A 22,604-nucleotide genomic window follows, 5' to 3' on the forward strand; every position below is an offset into this window, starting at 1 on the left:
CTCTTTTGGAAGAATCTGAGAGGAATTGATATTGATTCTTCTTCTTTTTTTTTTTTTTAATGTTTATTTATTTTTGAGAGAGACAGAGCATGAACGGGGGAGGGTCAGAGAGAGGGAGACACAGAATCTGAAAGAGGCTCCAGGCTCCGAGCGGTCAGCACAGAGCCCCATGCGGGGCTCGAACTCACGGACCGCGAGATCACGACCTGAGCCGAAGTCGGACGCTTAACCGACTGAGCCACCCAGGTGCCCCGATATTGATTCTTCTTTAAATGTTTGGTAGAATTCACCAGGAAACCATCTGGTCCTGGGCTTTTCAAAACCTGGGAAGTTTATGATTACTAATTCGATCTTACTTGTTATTGGTCTATTCGGATTTTCTTTTTCTTCACGATTCTGTGTTTGTAGATTGTACGTTTCTAGGAATTTGTCCATTTCTTCTAGGATATCCAATTTGTTGGCATATAATTGTTCATAATATTCTCTTAAGATCCTTTGTACTTCTCTGGTATCAGTTGTAATGATGTCCAAATCGTGTCTAATTTTGTTTGAGTCTTTTCTCTTAATCTTACTAAAGGTTTATCAATTTTGTTTATCTTTTCAAAAAACGAGCTTAATTTCATTGGTCTTTTCTATTGTTTTTCTCTTCTCTCTTTCATTTATTTCTGCTCTGATCATTGTTATTTCCTCCCTTCGTCTAATTTTGGGCTTTGTTTACTCTTTTTCTAGTTCCTTCAGGTTGTTTATTTGAGATCTTTCTTTTTTCTTAATGCAGGTTTTTATTGCTATAAACTTCTCTCTTAGAACTGCTTTTGCTGTATCCCATAACTTTGATATGTTGAATTTCTTTTTTTTTTTTAATTTTTTAAAATGTTTATTTTGAGAGAAAGAGAGAGAAAGTATGAACTGGGGAGGGGCAGAGAGAGAGGGAGACACAGAATCCAAAGTAGGCTCCAGGCTCCGAGCTGTCAGGACAGACCCTGATGCGGGGCTCAAACTCACAAACTGCGAGATCATGACCTGAGCTGAAGTCGGACGCTCAACTGACTGAGCCACCCAGGCGCCCTGATATGTTGAATTTCCATTTTTGTTTGTATTAAGGTATTCTTGACTTCCATTTTGGTTTCTTCTTTGACCCATTGATTGTTCAGGATTGTGTTGTTTAATTTCTACATATTTGTGGATTTTCCAGTTTTCTTCCTACTATTGATTTCTAGTTCATACCATTGTGGTTGGAGAAGACACTTGACATGATTTCAATCTTAAGTTATGAAACTTGTTTTGCGTTTAGTTTACTTTGAAATGCATCAAAAACAAGATAGATTGTTGAATAGATAAAGGAACGTATAGCTGGACAGATGTGTGATAATGAAGGATATAGTAAGTGTTAAGGGTAGAATAGCCATGCATACATGGCTGTTCATTGTCTTACTCTAAATCTTTATGTTTGAAAATGCTCATAACAAAATGAAAAAACTTTCTGGTAAGCCATTACCCCGAGAGAGCCAATCCTTCATTCGTTTACATGCAGATGTACATATACCAGAAGTTCTAAACTAGGGGCAAATTAGCCCCAAGGGGACACTGGGTAATGTCCAGAGACATTTTGATTGTCATGACTGGTGGTGCTGCTGGCATCTGGTGGGTAAAGACCAGGGATACTGCTAAACATCCTCCAACGCACTGGACAGCCCCCACAACCAAGAATGCCCTAGCCCCAAACGTCAATAGCGCTGAGGCTGAGAAAGCCTGACGTATATAGCTGAGTATCTGAATATAGATATCCATTCATATAGATGTGTATATGCATGTTTTATGCTTACATATATTTTAAACAAAATCGGACTCACAGTTTTATAACCTGTGTCTTCATAATGTATTGTCACGTTCCCAGGTAATTAAATTGGCTTTAACGCTGTCATATTTTAATGGCGATTATAGATGTATATGCTGTGATTTATTGGGCCCAGCTCGCTCTGGGCATTTTTAGGTAGTTGACCAATCTGTAGTCTACCTCAGTAGAATTTGAACCTTCGCTGTCAGACAAATCTCTATCCTGTGTGGTGAAGATATCTTCGGGAAAGGCTTGTTGGTCGTCCTCGGGACCACCTTGGGTGTCAGCATTCTCTGTGCCTGGAACGTTTGTTCTGGGGCTTTCCAAGGGCTGTCGTCTTGGGGTGGTTTTTCCCCAGCGGCTGTGGCCAGCGGAGGCAGCAGCCCACAGTGTGGCACCTCACCAGCCCTGGGTCAGCGTTGGGCTGTACCAGCTGTGGATCGGGGGTGGGAACAGGGAGCCCTGTTCTCCCTCCCCTGGTCCAGGTTCTGCTGAGTTCCTGAGGACACAACTTGACTTTAACCTGTGTCTTTTCTCAAATATAGGTCTCCCCTTCTGATGACAAGGGAAAGGAAGAATGGATTACAGTCACGAAACCTCCCTAGTCCCGTGTGGACAAGATAAATACATCTCCAAGTAAGGTTTTTTGCTGTAGTGTTGTGTCCCCAGGGGCCAGTCCCACATGGTTGGAAACCCCTGGCACAGGAGTCTCTTCTGTACGTGGGCGAGCAGGGGCTCCTGTCGGGGGGAAGAAGCGAAGCTCCCGATTGTGAACTAGTGTCAGCACAGCAAGGTTGGTGCTATAGATAAAAACATGCCCCCAGAGCCTGGCCATAGACCGCGAAGTAAAGACCTTCAAGACACGGCACCCTTGGGTGCTCAAAAAGATGGTGTCCTGGAGGGCTCCCAGGAGGAGGAGTTAATGGTGGTGGCTCGCTGTGCTACCTGTGGTGTCCCTTTGGGGGGGGTCCCAGCTGGGCTGGGTCCCTGTGCTGCCGGCGTTCTGACTAAACGTTCAGGTGCCCCCTGAACAGAAGGAGACAGTTTCATTGCTCTGTATGTACGAAAATCTCTCGAGCTCAGATATTTGGCTCGTGTGAGCCAAAGTGGACTCTTCCAGATTATCTGTTTGAGGATGTATTTTTATATCCGGCACCAGGATTTGTTCACGCTGGGTGCTCTGTATCTGAGCTAAATGTTTAGCTTATCTGCCACCAAATTGTTTTAATTCCTTTACACATATTTGGCCATATACAGACACGCAGTTGTGTGAGATATGGATCGCTCTTATCTCCTCATTGACGGATTTCCCCGGGGACTTCTGCTGACCAGTAATTTGAGATCTGCGTGTTCAAAAGGGCCAAACGGCTCTTGCGTTAGGTTATTTGGAGTCGCATTTTTCGCTAATTCACTTAGGCTTCCATAGAATTACTCCGATTTTTCTAGGTTTAGCTTGGCAGGAGATTCTTGGAATTTCAAGCCAGCTTTGACCTCTGGTGTGGCCCCGCATCGCTGTGTTGAAATGGCTGGAGTCAGAGGGAGCAAACTTCATAACCTCTTGCCTGAGATGAGGCAAAAGCACACGGCAGCCTCCTCAAGCCTCTCCCTTCCCAGCCCCCAGGCGCTAGCATGCACTTTCCCATAGACTGTTCTCAGGTTCAACGCGGGCTCACCCTGATCACAAAGGCGGGAAGTCCTTGCTCTTTCTTGTTCAGGAGAGCTGTGTTTCCAGAGGACCACCTGGAAACCAGGATCTAACAGCTAGGGAGGCCTGATATGAGGCTTCGGAGGGAGATTGGCAAGTTAAAAAACATTTTTTTTTTGTTTATTTATTTACTTAAGCAGTCTCCACACCTAACATGGGGCTTGAACTCATGACCCTGACATCAGGAGTCCCATGTTCCTCCACTCAGCCAGCCAAGCAACCCCAAATTTTTTAAAAAATAAACTGAAAGGAGCCACCTGGGTGACTCAGTCAGTTAAGCGTCTGACTTCGGCTCAAGTCATGATCTCACAGTTTGTGAGTTCGAGCCCCACCTCGGGCTCTCCGCTGTCAGCACTGAGCCTGCTTCAGACCCTCTGTTCCCCCTCTCTCTGCCCCTTCCCCACTTGTGCTCTCTCTCTTTCTCAAAAAGAAATAAACATTTAAAAGAATAAATAAACAAAAAATAAAATAAACCGAAAGCATCTAGAATACAATAAAAAGATAAAAGTTTGTAGAATAGAATATTACCAGGGCCCAGAACCCTCTTCTGCCCCCTTGTGGTCACTGCTCCCCAAGGTGAACCGCTATCCTGAATTCTAGCACCCATTTTATTATTTTTTTTATTTAAAAAAAATTTTTTTTAATGTTTATTTATTTATTTATTTATTTTTTTTTTAAGTTTTTTTTTTCAACGTTTTTTATTTATTTTTGGGACAGAGAGAGACAGAGCATGAACGGGGGAGGGGCAGAGAGAGAGGGAGACACAGAATCGGAAACAGGCTCCAGGCTCTGAGCCATCAGCCCAGAGCCCGATGCGGGGCTCGAACTCACGGACCGCGAGATCGTGACCTGGCTGAAGTCGGACGCTTAACCGACTGCGCCACCCAGGCGCCCCTAATGTTTATTTATTTTTGAGACAGAGAGAGACAGAGCATGAACAGGGGAGGGTCAGAGAAAGAGGGAGACACAGAATCTGAAACAGGCTCCGGGCTCCAAGCTGTCAGCACGGAGCCCGATGCGGGGCTCGAAACCACGGACCGCGAGATCATGACCTGGGCTGAAGTCGGACACTCAACCGACTGAGCCACCCAGGCGCCCCTCTAGCACCCATTTTAAACATTACATACCTGGAACCATATGATACGTGGTCTTTTGTGTGAGGCTTCCTTTGCTCAGCATAACGTCTGTGAGATTCATCGTGTTGTGCGTAGCTCGTTCATATTCTTGCAGCTACGTGATATTCCACTATGTGACTCAGCTCCCTTTATTCATCCACTCCACTGTTGATGGGAGTTTGTAGGTTTTTAAACACGCCCTAAGGTCATGTCTATGAAGCTTAAGTCGGTGGGGTCCAGACCTTTTCACTTTCTGAAAAGCCCAGAAGTTTCTGAGTCTCACGGAGGCCTACAGGGATCAATCATCCTGTCCTAACTCACAGCATATGTGAGGGAAGACAGACAGTGGAGATGCCAGAGAAACCTTGTCTGTGGACTTTGTAGTGCGTTGGCCTCTGAGTCTGTGCCTCATGGGAGATGGCGTATTTAGCTTGGGTTTAGGGAGCGTGGTCAGAACTGCCAGGCTTCGTCAGCAGGCGTGGCCTGCCTTGGTTTTCTGGAGTTGTTCCTTACGGTTGGTGTCTACTCTTGACCTGGATCTTGGGGGAACATGAAGGTGGGGGTGGTGGCTGTGTGTGTGTGTGTGTGTGTGTACATGCATGTGGACAGACACCCAGACTGGGGTGGCTGAAGGCCAGGTTAGAGGTGAGAAAAGAGGGAATGACGGCATTCAGTGGCTTCAGCTAAGAGTGTTACACCTTTTGTATTTTTTTCCCCTAAGGAACGAACTTCTCCTGCATCTGAAGACCTATAATTTGTACTATGAAGGCCAGAATTTGCAGCTGCGGCACCGTGAGGTAAGGCGTCCCCGGGGAAGGCCTGTGGGCCGGCCAGACTTTGCCTCCGTGTCTCTAGGGTCTCAGGGTCCCTGCCTCTCCTGCCCCTGGGAGAGGCCTCTCATTTAGGATGTCAGTGGTGTCCCTGGAGTTCTTTGGAAGGATACCCCCAGGCTCATTTTGTTCTAAAGAGGATGAGCTTTTCTGTTCCAAGGACATTTCTGGGGATGTGAGGCTGAGCGGGGGGTGAGGGGGGTCCTCCAAAGGGGGACTTTCATGAAATCGGCAAATCATGTGAGGTCTGTGAGGAAATGCTCTGCCCTTCCCCACAGCCGTAGCGGTCTTCCTAGGGTGTCTTCCCAGGATGCTCTTTGCTATCCTTCTGTCTTTTCCCAGCCCCCATCCTGAATCTAAGCTTACTCATCCTGTATCCATTTCTGTAAAGCCTGTTATCAGGTAGATGATGAGCTATATAGGAGCCTGGTAGAGTAATTTATACTCAAGTGTTCTAGACTGATAAGAAGATATGTGTAATACCATGCTAAACACATTTTCAGGTTATCTAGCCATGGCGATTTAATCCACAGAAACAGATATCAGTCAGATGGTAGAATTTCAACTACTAAGGCAGGCTGGTTGGGGATAGTATGTGAGATGCAGTGACTTTTTCTGTGGCCCTTAAACCAGGCAAAGTCCTACTTTGCCTAAATCATGTGATGTAAGAGTAGTGATGCCAGCCTCGACCAGCTAGAAGGCATACATATAACCTGTTCTTTTTTCTTTTTTAATAAAGTTTTTTAATGTTTATGTATTTTTGAGAGAGAGAGAGAGAGAGAGACAGAGTGGGAGCAGGGGAGGAGCAGAGAGAGGAGGGAGACACAGACTCCGGAGCAGGCTCCAGGCTCTGAGCTGTCAGTACAGAGCCTGATGTGGTATTTGAACTCACGAACCGTGAGATCATGACCTGAGCTGAAGTCAGATGCTTAACTGACTGAGCCACCCAGGTGCCCCATATGGCCTGTTCTTAAATAAAGCTTTCCCCCCAAGCTTCCCCCACACATGAAAGTTGTTTCACTTATCTCCTGCTTTCTTTTATTCTTCCCCCACCTCTCTGAGGGTGATCCTGGGATCCAGGTCAGTGGTTCATTGGACAGGTGTCATCTTTATCCATACAGCATAAAGATGTGGCTGTGGCCCAGGTCTGACATCTGTGGGTTTTTCTGAGACTTGGGAAAGAAGGTCTGACCCTTTTATGCATTGTCCTGAAAACTTCTTCTAATTTGTGGCTGGGCCATTTGCAAGATTAGGTCCTTGAACAACGTTTCTGGGCTGCGTCTTACAGAATAAATTCTCAGAATGTTCTATGATGAAAGGGTTTCATGGTCATCAATGAGACTAATTTCTTGGGGATAAAACATGCAGATGCCCTTAAAAGGGTTTCACATTTGGGGCGCCTGGGTGGCGCAGTCGGTTAAGCGTCCGACTTCAGCCAGGTTACGATCTCGCGGTCCGTGAGTTCGAGCCCCACGTCAGGCTCTGGGCTGATGGCTCGGAGCCTGGAGCCTGTTTCCGATTCTGTGTCTCCCTCTCTCTCTGCCCCTCCCCCGTTCATGCTCTGTCTCTCTCTGTCCCAAAAATAAATAAACGTTGAAAAAAAAAATTAAAAAAAAAAAAAGGGTTTCACATTTAATTTCTTACCAGTCAACAACCCTTGAGTATAAACTGGGAATCCTTACAAGACCTGTTCACCTCGTGGAGAGCCGTCAGGTAGCACATTAGCTAATTAAAGGCTCTGGGAAGTTCTGCTGGTAAGAAATCTGATTAACACATCGTCTCCCAACTCATGATCACTTGACACCCTTTTTTAAGGTAACAGGTGACCTGTTAGAGGAGCTAGTGTTCTGTAGAATCAACTTGGGGAAACGTTACTTTGAATCTCCTTCAACCGGCAGGTCAGATTGCTAAACACATGTTACGGCTAAACACATATCACTTTCCCTGGTAGGGGAGGGGAAGTAGCTAATGCAAGAATTTAGCTCTTGCTTTGTTAGCAAGGTTAGTCTCACTTTAAAAGATGTATTCTTTTTTCTGCAAAGTATTAAAAAACACCCCATTTTTTTTAAAGTTTCTTTATTTGAGAGAGAGAGAGCGAGAGAGCGTGAGCACGAGGAAAGGGGCAGAGAGAGAGGGAGAGAGAGAGAGAGAGAGAGCATCCCCAGCAGGCTCCGCACTGTCTGCGCAGAGCCGGATGTGGGACTTGAGCTCGCGAACTGTGAGACCATGACCTGAGCTGAAATCAAAAGTCAGATGCTTAACTGACTGAACCTCCCAGGCGCCTGAAAAAATACCCCATTTTTTATAATTTACGCACATGTACTTGAATTTCAGGGCAACTTTTGTGTTGACCCGTGAGGTCATCGGGGTAGTTTGCAGTGGGGCACGTCCTGGAGCTGGGGTGTGAGTATAACTGGGCGTGCCCAGCAAGGACACATCAAGAAGGGTGCTGTCAGCTGTCCTTCAGCGTGGCGCTGGTGGGGTTTTCTGGGCTGGCTCACTGTGTCAGTTGCTCCGTGGGCAGGAGGAAGATGAGTTCATCGTGGAGGGGCTGCTGAACATCTCCTGGGGGTTGCGCCGGCCCATCCGCCTGCAGATGCAAGATGACAATGAACGCATTCGCCCCCCGCCATCCTCTTCCTCCTGGCACTCTGGCTGTAACTTGGGGGCTCAGGGGTGAGTGGGGAGAGATGGGACCGGGGCGGGGGGGGACCGGGCGTGTCTGGGGGTTCCGTTCTTGAGTGTTCTTGAGTCGGTAAATGCCACCTTCATCCAGAGAGCCTTGACCCCAGCGCCCCACTCTCCCACCTGCGCTGCGGGTGCACCTGTTCTCGGCTTAGGAGGAGGAGGAAGGAGCAGATGTTCGTGTGATCTGGCCACTGTGCCTGTCACCACAATCACTGGATGAGAGTGAGAGGGGAGGCGCACCAGCCAGCACCTGGCTGAGCAGTGAGTCCTCCGTCATGGAGAATTCCGGAGCCTCTGAGGGGAACCGCCAGCGGCCAGCCAGGCGTAGCCTACAGATTTCCGATGGGACACCTGGTGTCCCAGCACCTCTCCACGGGGACCCCTCCTCATAGAATGACCCTGCTGCGGAGACACTTAGGGTTCCAACATGGAAGCTCTGCATGTCTGGGAGGCCCTCTCTTCTGGGTCCCCGCTGGGAGTCTGGGAAGGTCTGCTCCTTTCCTCTCTCCGATGCCAGATGGTGGCCGAGCACCTGTAGTGAGGCCCGCCCTCTTTACTGGGCCTTCTTTCTGGAACTTTAGTTCTTGGTATCAAGTGACTAGCTGCGTTCCATCCAGACACTTGTCACTGGTCCCTGCTGCCCTGGGGCCGGAGTCTGGGGGGGGTGGGGAGGGGTGTGCCGACCTCGCAGCCAAAACCGCTGCGATGTGTTTTCTGTTTTAACCCAGAACCAAGCCCTGTCTGTTGGACACGCTGAATGTTCTGTTAAACTCCACAGCCAAATCAATCTTTCTCTAAAGTGGAGAGAAAGCTACACTGTGGCCAAACCCTGGAGCTGATCTGCTTTCTTTCCAAGGGAATTTTAGGAGGGAAGTTGTTGCCCATCCCATCAGGCGCTGCGATGTCTAGTCAAGGTTCTCTGGCTTCATCTGTCTTTGATGGTTTCTCACTCCACTCTGATTTCAGCATTTCTACCATATTTGATTTCCTGTGGGTCAAGCCCTTTCCACAGCCGCATCCCAGTGCCCAGACTATGCTGCATTCCGTCCCCTAAGTGAGAGGATTTTTAAAATGCCGTTTGACCGCGTGATTTTCGGCTGAGCCTGCTAAGGGGTCCTTCACTCTGCACACTTGTTTCTTCCCCCATCCCTGCAACATCAAGCGGTCTTGGTTGGTTCTTGAAACCTACTAGTACTTTGAGAGAGTTGTCAGAACTGTAAGAATGTTAGCTCTGATGCCTGCTCTAATAACGTGACTGCCTGGACCACTGTGTCCAGAAGGATGCTGAGGCCAGTTTCTGCCTCGATGCGGGAATGGGCGGTGGCCCCTGTGAGCGTCCAGTGCTCACCGTTCCTGAGAGGCTCTGACCAGTTCCATTCTAGGGTCAGAAGTCCAGAGTTCTACTACAACAGGAAGTTCTTTCAGATTTTCAATTTTTATTGTCTTTTAAAACTATCATCCCTGGACCATAAGTCCCATCTCTGCTGGGTGCCAGGGAGCCCACACTCTTCTCATTATGGGATGGTCCTCATTGGTTAAGTATGATTCTCCTTTCGAGCCAAATCCTCTGTTGATTTTGGGTGTGCTTCTCTGAGCTGCTGTCATTATCCCTTTTGGCTTCGGGGAGTCATTTGCCAATTACCATGGCAACACCAGGACTCTGCTCAGACTGCCTGCTTGTGATCCTTTCTCCAGCTCGGCTGAGCATTCCGTCCGGCAATCCCAAGAACGCCATCATCAGTGGCCCCTCCGATGAGGCCCTGACCCTCACGGCAACCAACCTGTTACTTTCCATTCCTTTTAGATACTTTCCATTCCTTTTAGATGCCATTCCTTTTAGATTCCTTTAGAGTCACTCCTACAACAGAAAAGGATCTGAACTGGAATCTTGTCCGGAGATTATTAGGGTTTCCCAAAGAAGCTATAGAACCCGTATGTGCTTAGAAACTGCACGCACATAGCACGTGGATTTTGTTCTTCGGTGTTCTCCATCCTGGCCTTGGTGAATTGGGTGCTTATGTTGCTGCAGATGCTGGGAATGAGCATATTCTCCTCCGACATACCCCCTCCCTACCCAGGGCTCAGCCCTGGAGCCGGGCCAGCCTCATGGGACACTTAGCACGGGCCATCCATGAGGGTGTGGCTGGTCCCCTGCCTGGCACAGGCGAAGTACTCCCCCTGCAGGAGAGGGAGTATCTCTCCACAGGGGCTGAGCCAGGCTTCTTTTTGTTTTCTGCCTCCCCAGCACCATCCTGAAGCCCCTCACCGTGCCCAACATTCAGATCTCAGAAGTGGATGCCCCACCGGAGAGTGAACAGACAGCAAGTCCCACAGGTACGTGCGTGGAGGGCAGGGCTCCTGCTTTGGGCCCACTTATGTGAAGACCGATGCGGTTATAGATGTTGTAAATTAAATAAATGAAATTCACATGGTTCAGGATTCAAAGAGGATTCAAAGGAAACAGGTGAAAACTCCCCATTTTGTTTACTCACCTTAGAGGTTCTCTCCCTAGAAAAAACCTGAAGGCATGGTGAGAATATCTTGCCAAGATATTCTATATGAATACAAGCAAATACACAGCAACATACCTTTATCGTCGGACGTCATTTCTTTTCTTCCCCCATTTACATAAGGGGTAGCATTTTGTACATCCTTGTTTCTTTTTCTTTTTAAAAAAATTTTTTTTAACATTTATTTATTATTGAGAGACAGAGAGAGAGAGACAGAGCATGAGCATGGGAGGGGCAGAGAGAGGAGGAGACACAGAATCTGAAGGTGACTCCAGGCTCTGAGCTGTCAGCACAGAGCCCGATGTGGGGCTTGAACTCACAAACCGAGCAAGATCATGACCTGAGCTGAAGTCAGACACTTAACCGACTGAGCCACCCAGGTGCCCCTGCACATCCCTGTTTCTATTAGTTTGTTTTGAGGACTGTTCCGTACAAATCCATGAAGAACTTCTGTGTTCTTTCCATTGTGTGAAGAAATGTGGATCACTCCCTGCTGATAGACATTGAAGTCATTCCAGTCTTTTATTTGTTTTGAGAGAGAGAGAGAGAACACATGAGCGGGGGAGGGACAGAGAGAGGGACAGAGAGAATCCCAAGCAGGCTCCATGCCATCAACTCGGAGCCCCACGTGGGGCTTGATCCCACAGAACCATGAGATTGTGAGCTGAGCCGAAATCAAGAGTCTGACACTTAACCAACTGAACCACCCAGGTACCCCAAGTCATTCCAGGCTTTCGCTGTGACAAACAAGGTTGCAGTTAGTGGCCTTGTACACGTGTCATTTCGCACATTCATCAGTGTCTGTAGGATTCTTCCAAGTGGAATTTCTGGGTCTGAGGCTATGCGCATGTGTAATCTTGAAGATATTGTCAGCTTGCTATATCTTGCACGTCCTTATGTCGTGCTTATCCTGTGCCAAGCGCTATTCTAAGTGCTTTGTGTGAATTAATTCACTAAACTCTCACAACAATTCTGTGATGCCCATTTTATAGGTGAGGGAACTGAGGCATAGAGGGGTTCATGATACGTGGCAGTGGTGGAGCTGGGACTTGACCCTGGGAATCTGGCTCTGAAGTCTGTGCTCTGAACCTTGTCACTGGATTGCTTCTCAGTGCATCATACCATATGTTTCCACCCCTACCCCCCCAGCGGGAAACACTGTTTTTATGAAACGCGTTTTGGGGGAGGCGGCCGTGGGTACCGTAGCATTGGCCACAAAAAGGGTACTGTGTGCGAACCGCCACATCCCGGGTCCAGGCAGACCGAGCTCGTTTCTCCCTTCCCTCTTAGACTCCAGGGGCCTGAAGACCCTGCAGGAAGACACCCCACAGCTGATGCGCACGCGCAGTGACGTTGGGGTGCGTCGCCGTGGCAACGTGAGGACACCCAGTGACCAGAGGCGAATCAGACGCCACCGATTCTCCATCAATGGCCATTTCTACAACCACAAGGTAGAGAGGATGGGGGGGGGGGGGTCGGGGGCCTGGGGAGCCTCAAGGGAATAAGGTCTCTCCCCGGGCAGCCGCCCCCTCGAGGCCGCAGACGTGTGGGAAGCCAAGTGTTTGCTGTTCCATCTTTGGGTCGTGGGTGGGCTTCAGGCTCTGCCGGCCCTGTGAGGGGTGAGGGACCCCAGATCAGGAGTCCCCTCAGGGTGGTGGGTGAGATGACCCCACAAACATCAGAGCCATTCCCCACTCCCCGGAAAATCCACACGTTACCCACTTCCTACACCGCGTGCCTCTTAGCTGCTGTGGGGTCTCCCGTTTCTGTGAGCTAAGTGCTGCCCCTGACACAGAGCTGCAGGACTCAAGGCAGGGGCGTCCCTGCACCGCCTGCCTCTCCCAAAGCTAGCTGACCCTCTTTCCTCCTGCTGCCTGGTCCGAACCGAGCCCCGGAAGCAAGTGCATCATGGGAGAGCGGTCAGAGACCTTGTGTGGAAGTCACAGTGGAGGGGGCCTCGTGCGTGTTTTATCTGGAGAGGAGGTCTTCCTTATCTGGGTCTACTCCCCCTCCCCCGCCCTGCCACGTGCCCAGCTCAGAACCCCCAGACTCCCTCTGGGGCGGTGGGTGGGCGATGAGCTCCTGAGTTAGGCAAAGCCCAGGGCGGCCTTATTGACATTAAGGCCCACTGCTTGCCAGGCCATCAGGGGGCTCTCAGGGTGCACAGGGTAAGTGCCATTGTCACTGGGCCCTGTACCCCAGGTCGCGGGGCCTGGACACCCAAGTTTTAGTGCCCCGGTCCTTGTCCCCACTGCCAGCCTGAACCAGACCTCTCTATTGACAGACGTCAGTGTTCACGCCGGCCTATGGTTCTGTCACCAACGTCCGCATCAACAGCACCATGACCACCCCACAGGTCCTGAAGCTGCTGCTTAACAAATTTAAGGCAAGTTCCTTCTGCTGGCTGGCCTGGGATGGCTGGTGCATGTGCCCGGGGTGGAAAGGGGGGCCATGGAGAGTGTGTGGTAAGGGGGCACCGGGCAGACGGTTTGGTTCTTCAGACCCTGCGGCATCAGCATCACGTGGGAGCTTGTCAGCAAAGCAGAGCTTCTCAGGCCCTGGCCCTGAATTAGACCCGCTGAGTCCAAAGCCCGGAGGTGAGGCCGGGAGCCTGTTGGGCAACTTGCGGGGGATTCTGAGACCTCAGGCCTGATGCCTGGTTTGGGGCTCTGTGTACAGACTGACTTCTGAAACACATTTGGGGAACCGACTCTGAAAAAGGAACTTCAGGGGGCGCCTGGGTGGCTCGGTCAGTTGAGCGTCTGACTTGAGCTCAGATCACGGTCTCACAGTTTGTGAGTTCGAGCCCCGCATCAGGCTCTCTGCTGTCAGCACAGAGCCCCCTTTAGATCCTCTGTCCCCTCTTTCTGCCCCTCCCCTTCTCATGCTCACTCTCTCTCTCAAAAATAAACATTAAAAAAATTATTTTATTTTTTTTAACGTTTTTATTTATTTTTGAGACAGAGAGAGACAGAGCATGAACAGGGGAGGGGCAGAGAGAGAGGGAGACACAGAATCCGAAACAGGCTCCAGGCTCTGGCTGTCAGCATAGAGCCCAACGTGGGGCTCGAACTCACGGACCGTGAGATCATGACCTGAGCTGAAGTCGGATGCTCAACCAACCAAGCCACCCAGGCGCCCCCCAAAATTTTTTTTAAAAAGGAACTTCAGTAGATGTGTAAATTATAGTGCCTGAGTTTTTTTAAAGTCCTGTTACTCTGTTTTCCACAATCCCTTTATAGGAATCATCCCCTTATCTTTTGGTGTCAGAGATTCTTATTTTTATTGAGGCCAGTGTCGCCCAGTGGCCTAAGGGCACAGGCTCTGGGTTCGAATCCCCAGCCATCACCTGCTGCATGGATGAGCTGAGCAACTTACTAAAGCTCCCTGTGTTTCTGCTCCCTCGTCTGTAAAATGAGGGTTAACGGGACCCCATTGAGGGGTTGTCGGGCGCCTTAGATGAGTGAACGCATGCAAAGTGTGGAGCGCTGTGCTTGGCAGGGTGCAGAAAGCATCAGCCCTGATTATCTGCTGTGACTGGTGAAGTTTCCGGCCTGCCCCCTCTCCTCATCCCCTCTGAGAGCTGTAGATAAATAGCTCCCCCCCTCAAAAGTTGCCTAAAATTGATTGAGCTTTGTGGCATTCAAGAAGGAATGGCTCGGGCTTGGGATGTGTGAATATGTGCTTCCTCCAAGTATCTTTTGTTTCTGCTTCAGATCGAGAATTCCGCAGAAGAGTTTGCTTTGTATGTGGTCCATACCAGCGGTGGTAAGTCTGAAAAATACAGTGTACTTGAACATTTTTACTTCACTCAAAACAGGAAAAAGCAAACAAACAAACAAACCAAACCTCTGCCTCATTTGCTTGTCGTTTGGCTTTTGGAAACCTCCAAATGTTGTTTGCCTCCAAGGCCAGTGGGCTCACTGGCTGAGTCCACTGGGGAATGCCGTATGTGGTCAGGAAACAAACACTAAAACGTAACTGCTTATTTAAAGAGGAACTGGATGTTCTTAAGAGGTAGATAAGACCAATTCCTCCAGTAGAGTATCTTCCAAAGGATTTGAGCATGGTAGTTTTGTTAGGGAGAGGGGGGAGGGAATGGTTGCTTTGAACAAGAATTGTTCATTCACTATTCAGTCTCCTGACTTACGTGGCCGCATCTCCTAAGGTGCCTGGGCCATTTGGGCCCCTGAGTTGGCCACTACTTATGGTGAGAAGGGCCTCGGGCCGAACTCAGGGCTGCTCCTGGCTGTGTGTGTGTTACAGAGAAACAGAAGCTCAAGAACACCGATTACCCGCTGGTAGCTCGAATCCTCCAGGGCCCATGTGAGCAGGTCTCCAAAGTGTTTCTTATGGAGAAGGACCAGGTGGAGGAAGTCACCTATGATGTGAGTCCCCTTTTGGTCGGCTGGTCTGTCCTCAGGTGGGTGGGGATTTGGTTGGGTTACCTGCAACTGGGGTATAGCTTGACTTTTTTGGCCAAGGGCCATGTCCCATTTTGCTGCCATTCCTCAATACCGGGTTTCCTTGAAGCCATTAGCAGGGAGAATGAACGCAGAGGCTAGACTGAGGCTATGCCCTGGGGATTTGTTGGAGGTAGGCTCAGGCACCAAGTGGTTTCCATGGAAGGAGTAAATGTCTTCAGCCTTTCTGGGGTACTGTAAGAGGCCCGAGAAGTTTCTGCAAACCTCTCTTAGCGGCTTCAAGAAGTTAGCAGTGATTTTACCTCATCTTATGCATCAGTCAGCTTTTGCTGTGGTAACAAACATCCCCAAATCTTAGCTGCTTACAACAGCATTTACCTTTTTCTCAGGAGGCCGCAGGCGAATAGCAGCAGCTCTGCTGGGGGCTGTGGGTTGAGTTCAGGTGTGCACTTCATGTCTCATTCAGAGACCGAGGCCTAAGGGGTAGTGCCTCCCTGAGGTACATGGCAGGTGCCTGTAGTGCAAGTAACCAGGCAAAACCACGTAAGCTCCTTTGAAGCCTCCACTCAGTTGCGTCTTACATCACGTCCACACACATTCCATTGACCAAAACAAGTCACGTAGCCATGAATAGGGTGGAGAAATCCACTTTTCCCGTGGAGAAGAGTTGATAAAGTAGGGTGGGGATTCTTGTGGGGGGTGACAGATGGCTCACCCGGGAACCACCCTCACCCCCACAGCCTCTCCAGAGTAAGCTCCCATTTGGACGCCTGCTTGAGACTCGAGATGCAAACCATCGTCCTGAGCCACGGTTCCATAAATCCTCTTAGGGGCGAACACGGAGTTTTATTGAATACCACGGGTCAGGTTTTCCTCTGCATTGCTGCATCAGGAGAAAGTGCTTTTCCATGTTTGATTTCACCTTGTCGTGGACTGGATACATGGGGACGAGAAATGAGAAGTTAGGAGATCTGTATCACGTATAGGGAGCCATCTCGATGCCAGCCTTGAAAAGAACGAGGCTTGGCTACTGCCTTTAAGGAAATCTTGGATCCGTGTAGAAATAGGTGCCCGCGGCTTTGGGCCTTACGTAAGAGAGACACCAAAAGGAATTGGAATAGGGTTGGGAGGGGGTGTGTGTGCGCCCCAGACTTACTTCTTCCTCCCCAGGTGGCCCAGTACATAAAGTTCGAGATGCCTGTCCTTAAAAGCTTCATTCAGAAGCTCCAAGAGGAAGAAGACCGGGAAGTCAAGAAGCTGATACGCAAGTACGCATGGCCCCAGGGCGGCTGGTTGGGCTTCTCCCAGGGCCGTGGGGAGCCCAGGTGTTCAGATGCCTTGCAGGGACTGTGCTGAGCAGCTGTGTGGGCCTGGGTCCCATGGACCTTCTTCCGGGGGCTTCCCGTGACAAATGTGGATCTCAGATGGGGACACAAAACATAAGTGTGTTGGTCTCTTTGCTTCTTAGGCCAGCGTCTCATTTTGATGTGGGACATAAAAGCGTGCCAGAGAAAGCCATCTTAGCAGCGGAAAGTAATCTGAACAGCCCTACCTATGAAATCCTTTCCTCCTACCCTTCTCCCTTCTCAACAATTTCTCTTCTGGAAATTGCATTTGGGTTGAAAAGCCCAGTAAAGCTTCTCTCTGGGGAGGATTTAAAAAAAAAATCCCGGTTGAAGTATAGTTGACATACAATGTTATATTTGTTTCAGGCGTATGGCGTAGCGATTCAGCAATTCTATGCATTATTCAGTGCTCACCGTGCGTGACAAGTGTGGTCACCATCTGTCACCATATATTATTACAGTATTATTGACTGTATTCCCTATGCTTTTCATCCTTGTGACTTTTTATTTCATAACCGGAAGTTTGTACCTCTTAATCCCCATCACCTGTTTCACCCTATTTCTCGGGGGTGGGTTTTTTTTTTTATTGTGACTTTGATGTTTTTGGTTATGTTTTATGATATTTTTTGCCATGGTTAGCCATAAATCGGGCTGCTTTTCATGGATACAGCGGGACAGTTGATTGACTTCTGCCACTGGCGAATAACACCGATAATATTTGCTGTATCGATGATAATAGCTAGTATGATGGCAGTTAATATTTATTGAACACTTACTATGTGCCAAACTTTTAAGATGGCTTTTGCTGTGCGGTGCCAAGCCCTGGACTTAAGGAATGTTCCCGTTAGTCCTACAGCCGTACACACTCCAGCGTCCGCGCTGCCTTATTAGTTCAGGGAGAGGGTGGAGACAAGTCATGGACACCCACGTTTGGTAGTTGTTATAGCCTGTTCCGCAAAATGCGGGTACTGATATTAGGTTGAACCATACGAAGTTGCCGCTGCCGTTGTAGCCCCCCCCGCCCAAGTAGTCAAATAATGGCAATTGCGTATGGTCCAGCTCAGGTGAGGATCCCGTGCTCCTGTGTCGTGGAGCCTTGGGCCTAGTCAGCACTCGGTTAGCGGAACCCTTACTGTTGGTGTTTCGGTTTCGCCTTCCCATCCTTCTTTTTGCCAGAGTGTCTAACTATATAGTCAAGTTGTCCACTTTGGATTTGGTCTGTTCATTTCCTGTCCTCTGGGTGTGGAAATGAACACAAGCCACAAAGTGGCGGATGGCTGGGCCTGTGATAGAAGCAGAAGGAGCGACAGGTGGCCCCTGTGGCCCGGGTGGTGGGGAAAGATCAAGAGGGGGTGTGTGTTGCCTTCCGCTGTCCACCGCAGCTGTTCCTGTCCCCAGGTACACCGTGCTCCGGCTAATGATCCGGCAGAGGCTGGAAGAGATGGCTGAGACCCCAGCAACAATCTGAGCCACAAGAGGGAGGGGATCCAGATGCCACAGGGGCCGCCGCTGACATGAGAAGACGCACAGGAAGGTTTCCTTCTGTGGAAACCTTTAGATGCAGACCTCTCCAGCTCCCACCAAGCCACCATTTGCTGCCCGGAGCAGGATGGGGAAGCCAGCAGACAACTCCCCATCCCTGGAACCCTGTGCTCCGCTCCTTTCTTTCACTCACAAGGACTTTTGATTTTGTTATAAGGACCCAAAATGTGTGCATGGGCGTGTGTCCGCACATGAATGCGTGCGTGCACTGTAAGTGTGTGTATCCACGTGCCTACCTGACATTCACATGCCATTGAATTCCAAACAACCAGCACAAGTGCCACGGGGCTTGCAGGTAGGCTGGCCGAGACGGGGAAAATCAGACGAGTCACCAATCTGAGGGGTTTAAGTCGGAGGGAAGATTTCTCTCCTCCAGTGCCAGGGAGCAAGCCACACATGTTTAGAAGGGAGGGGACTCAGCCAGCGCACCATTTGGGATATTTATATGTTAGTAGAGATTCTCCCTGTACACGTAACAGGATTGGGGATTGGAAATTAACAAAATAACAGCCCCATGCTCCTGGGGGATGCGATGGAAAAAGATAAACCGTCCTTGGGGTAGCTGCAGTAGGCCCACACGTTTTTACACTGGAAACTTGGATTGTTTTAAATAACAAAGACATATGTGATGATCTGCGCGGATTCTGCCTCTGTCCTCGCCTCCACGGCCACGTCTAGGAGACAGGAGAGGAGCCTGATGCGCTAAGCATGCCAGGCTGCCGGCCCCAACTCTTTGGTGCCTCCGTGAGTTGAGGGAAAGGTCTCACCGGTTTGTACGTGGCAGGCTGGCTAGTGTGGCCGGGGCCTGGCCTCGTTCTGGGGTGGCCAGAGAGTTTCCCTCTTTAGGGAAGTGTAGAGGCTCCTTGCAGAAATGACAGGCCTGTGAGCCCGGCCCGTTTCATACCACCAGGGGAGATTCCTGCACTTGATACTGAAGCCATGTGTTTGAAGTCAAGGCTTCAGTCTTTCCAACCACTGGATTCTTGCAAGTGGCCCTCACCTCGTGTGTGGAGATGGTTTTCCCAAGAGTGAGGAGGCTGCTATTGACCGGGGTGGGGCCCAGGTCGGGCTGCACAGGGAGGGTGGAGCTTCTCTTTCGGCCTCTCTGAGCAGCCACCTGGGTGAGCTTTAGAGCAGACCCCAATGCAGGGAAAGGGCAGGACAGTCTGTCCCCGTGGGGTCCCCATCAGGAAGACTTCCGGGCAGCTGGGCAACAGTATGGCTGACACAGTTTGAAGAGGGACTGATAGATGCGTGGGGGCAGGGTGCCTGGCTGGGAGATCAACCAAGCAAGGCCAGGAGCTCCTGACATCAGGGGTCTCAGCCTTGGTGGTGGAGAGATTCCCCATCTCTTCACCTCCCCTCCAAGGAAGGTTTGGGGAGCTGGGCGGTTGGGGGAAGGAGTGCCAGTGGTCAGCACCTGCAAGGAAGGTGGAGGTTTGCAGCAGAGAGGTTCCTGCCCCCTGCTGTCCCTTGTGGCCTCCGTGGCCTCTGTAGGTGGCTCACAGCTGTGGTCTCATTGTTGATTTTCAAAAAGATGGCACGCTGCCACCTGGCGTGTTGCCGGGGGTCTCTTAGCAAGGCGACCTCCTCCTCGGGGACAGCGCCACCAGCCCTGTGGGGTGTGGACTGGAAATCCGGCGACCTTAGTCTCAATCAGACATCTCCGTGGGCCTCTGCTAAATGCACAGAAAACCCCGGGGGCGGGAGAGGCTTCCTTTGTTACATACAGATGGGCGAGAGCAGGTTTGTGAATGCAAACACACTTCCTGAGTCTTGCCTTTGAGAAAATGACTTAAACTTCTCTTCCAGTTCTTTTTATTTTGAATGTTCGCAGCCTTTGTTGGCCCCAGTAATTCTCCTTGGTGCGCGAGGCAGAAAAACCCCCACAAAGCAAACTACTAACCACTAACTTTTGTTGGACAGCTATTTCTGGTTCATAAGAGTTCTCTTTGATTTGTACTAGCATTACGATAGTTTAAATATGGCGATGTTGCAAAACGTCAGGTTTGCCGGATCCCTTGCCGAGAAAGTGATGCTAAGGTAGACCTGGCTTTTTAAAGATGGGGGGCGGGAGGGATTCAGGGTGGAAGCCAGGGGAAATCGCATCTTACAGGATACATTCCACGTAATGTGGGCCGTACCTTGTGGCATTTTGGCCCACCCTGTTTGGAGATCATTTCTTACTTCCTAACAACCCGATCAGGAATTTTGGAAAGGGCCTTTGAAATAGCAGCGGCTGAAACAGAGACACTTCACCACAGTGTGGAGCCGGATTTTCTCACTGGTATCACATGGCCTGGCAGCTTTGAATTCCTGTACCGATTTGTAGGGGGTTATGTAATTGTGTGCAATGAACCTGAAATCGTGTGAGGAACAAAAGGCCAGTTTATAGGTTTCTCCCCCTAACTTGTGAAAAGCAGTAGAGCCACATCTGGCTTTCTTTTTCTAGGGGTTTATGTTACAAGGTGATCAAATGAAGGAAAAGCCCGAGTCCATCTGGCTGGGGAGGGGGTCCGCTCCCCTAGGTGATGGTGAGATTAAGCACAAGGTCACGTTCTCGGTGATCACATGAGTGGACAGGTGATGAGTTACATGGGGGTGGGGGGATACCTTGGGGAGAGACTGAGAAGCACAGATAGCAGGCTTGGCTTGCCTGTACGTGCTGGTGAGGAGTGTGCACCAGGCCGATGGACTTGGATTCTAAGCGAGGTTGAGGAGGGAGGAGCTCAGATTAGCCACCCACCTTCGAGAAAAATGCGGGGACTGGGGTTTTGGTCTGAGACTTCAAGGAGAAATATTTGCACCCTTCCCTCCTCCCTACGGAAAGAAAACAATAATCCTCTCTCCTGGAGATCCCCAGATGAAGACATTTTATCATCACTGTAGCTTAGACTTTGAAATACAATGACACACACACAGATCTGTTCTCAGATGCAAAACTTCTTGGCACGAATTCTTTTCTGCAGAGTTGGGTGGTTATTTCAGAATGTCAGAAGGAAGAGGAGCAACGGATCCCAGAAGCGCAAGAAACTCTTAAGAGAGGCTCTGTTAAAAAAAAAATAAAAAATGCAAAGCTCCTTATTAACATGGAGAAATATGGTGCCCTGGATACATCGCCAAGAGAGAAATTTCTGTACGAACAAGGGAATTTCAGGGCCTCGTGGCCAAACCGTGATGTGGGGGCCGAGACAGCAAGCAGAGCAAGTCTCCTGCGTCCCCATGCCGCAACCCACGTTTTTGAGTTGCTGCTTAAGTTGTACACAAATTCCTGCCTGAGTCAGGAGATGAACAGTGGTCTCCGAGAGGGGGAGAGAGAAAAATGAATGTAGCAACCTGCCTTTCAGACGGGACTGAAAGCGGTGACCCCATCGCGGGAGGTTACAGTGCCCCCTGCATTTTACCCAAGCACAAGATGTGGACAAGCGGTGAAGGGAGAGCCTCAGTTTACCCCTGGAGTCTTCCCAGCCGATCGCAAACCTGCTTCCCCGGCCGATGGTTTCTGGTGTGTTACTACTGTTAGTGTCCTTGAGGGTTTCCCCACTTGTTTTAGCTTTGTGACGTATCCTTTTCTTAATCATAATTTGCCCTCTGCAATGGTACATGACCAGGTTCACTGTTGGGTTCTGAACTTACAAACGGATGCATCTAGGGATCATGTCGTAATTTGACAAGGCCTCAGTAGGGGCGACGCGTTTCTGTAACATTTTGATATGTTTCCATGCACCAACGTAGATCTTGTTGAAATAAAGCACTTTTCAAAGAGAAGTCCCTCTGTGGATGGCTCTGTGTGTGGCCGCTGGGCGCGCCGCTCTGCCCCGTGGGACAGTGGGGGATGGGAACGCGAAGGCACATCCAGGAAGTCAGTTGATTTTCTTCCCCCAGAGTTTCTGGTTTGAATGGGCTCAGGCTTGGCTGTAATATTCCAAGTCAGAAGTGAAATGAGAATGTCCCCGGCGAGCTCAGGCCCTGCTGGAGCCAACGATTGTGGTGGAAAGAGCTGGGAGCCACCATCCCATGAGGCAAGATTTTGTCCTGACTGTACCCCCAGGCCTCTTACGATCCTGGGACCAATTCGTGGAACCTTTTGCTAGGACTTGGTTTCCCCAGCCGTAAAATGGCCAAGCCACCCTGTGGGGGTGTGGGGACCTGGACTTGCCTCCGTCAGAGGCAGCTCCCCAGAGGCTGCCAAATGTAAGACCTCAGACGAGGGCCCAAGTTCCACCCCAAGGAGCAGGGCAAGTGTGACGGTTAATTCTAGGTGAACTCGGCTAAGCCATGGTGCCCAGATATTTGGTCAAACACCAGTCTAGATGTTGCTGTGAAAGTGGTTTTTAGATGAGATTAACTTGTATATCAGTTGACTTTGAGTAAAGCAGATCACCTTCCATAATGTGGGTGGACCTCATCCAATAGGTTGAAAGCTTTAAAAGAAAGATCGTGCTTCCCCTGAAGGAGAGAGAATTCTGCCTCCAGACTGCCTTTGGACTTGAGCCACAGCCCGAGCTCTTCCCCGGGTCTCCAGACTGCCGGCCCACCCTGCAGATTTTGGACTAGCCGCCCCCACAACTGCATGAGCCAGTTCCTTAAAATAAATCCCTCTCTATGTA

At 49.8% G+C, this 22,604-nt stretch overlaps 1 protein-coding gene across 5 annotated transcripts in view; it reads left to right on the forward strand.

Annotated features, from left to right (window-relative positions):
- Positions 1–21,762, forward strand: part of RASSF2 (Ras association domain family member 2) — a 44,419-nt gene extending 22,657 nt beyond the window's left edge. For all 5 annotated transcript variants that reach the window (XM_086701752.1, XM_086701750.1, XM_086701754.1 and 2 more), the window contains exons 2-11: positions 2,380–2,470; positions 5,376–5,451; positions 8,009–8,160; positions 10,418–10,506; positions 11,973–12,133; positions 12,967–13,068; positions 14,399–14,450; positions 14,949–15,070; positions 16,277–16,374; positions 17,851–21,762. In XM_086701752.1, the coding sequence (XP_086557878.1) occupies positions 2,412–2,470; positions 5,376–5,451; positions 8,009–8,160; positions 10,418–10,506; positions 11,973–12,133; positions 12,967–13,068; positions 14,399–14,450; positions 14,949–15,070; positions 16,277–16,374; positions 17,851–17,920 (981 nt within the window). In that variant the 5' untranslated portion in view covers positions 2,380–2,411 and the 3' untranslated portion in view covers positions 17,921–21,762. The remainder of the gene's footprint in view (positions 1–2,379; positions 2,471–5,375; positions 5,452–8,008; positions 8,161–10,417; positions 10,507–11,972; positions 12,134–12,966; positions 13,069–14,398; positions 14,451–14,948; positions 15,071–16,276; positions 16,375–17,850) is intronic.
- Positions 21,763–22,604: the final 842 nt, after the last annotated feature.

The sequence above is a fragment of the Puma concolor genome, chromosome A3, assembly GCF_028749965.1.
Source record: "Puma concolor isolate L17-30 chromosome A3, mPumCon1.1.hap2, whole genome shotgun sequence".
Taxonomy (NCBI): domain Eukaryota; kingdom Metazoa; phylum Chordata; class Mammalia; order Carnivora; family Felidae; genus Puma; species Puma concolor.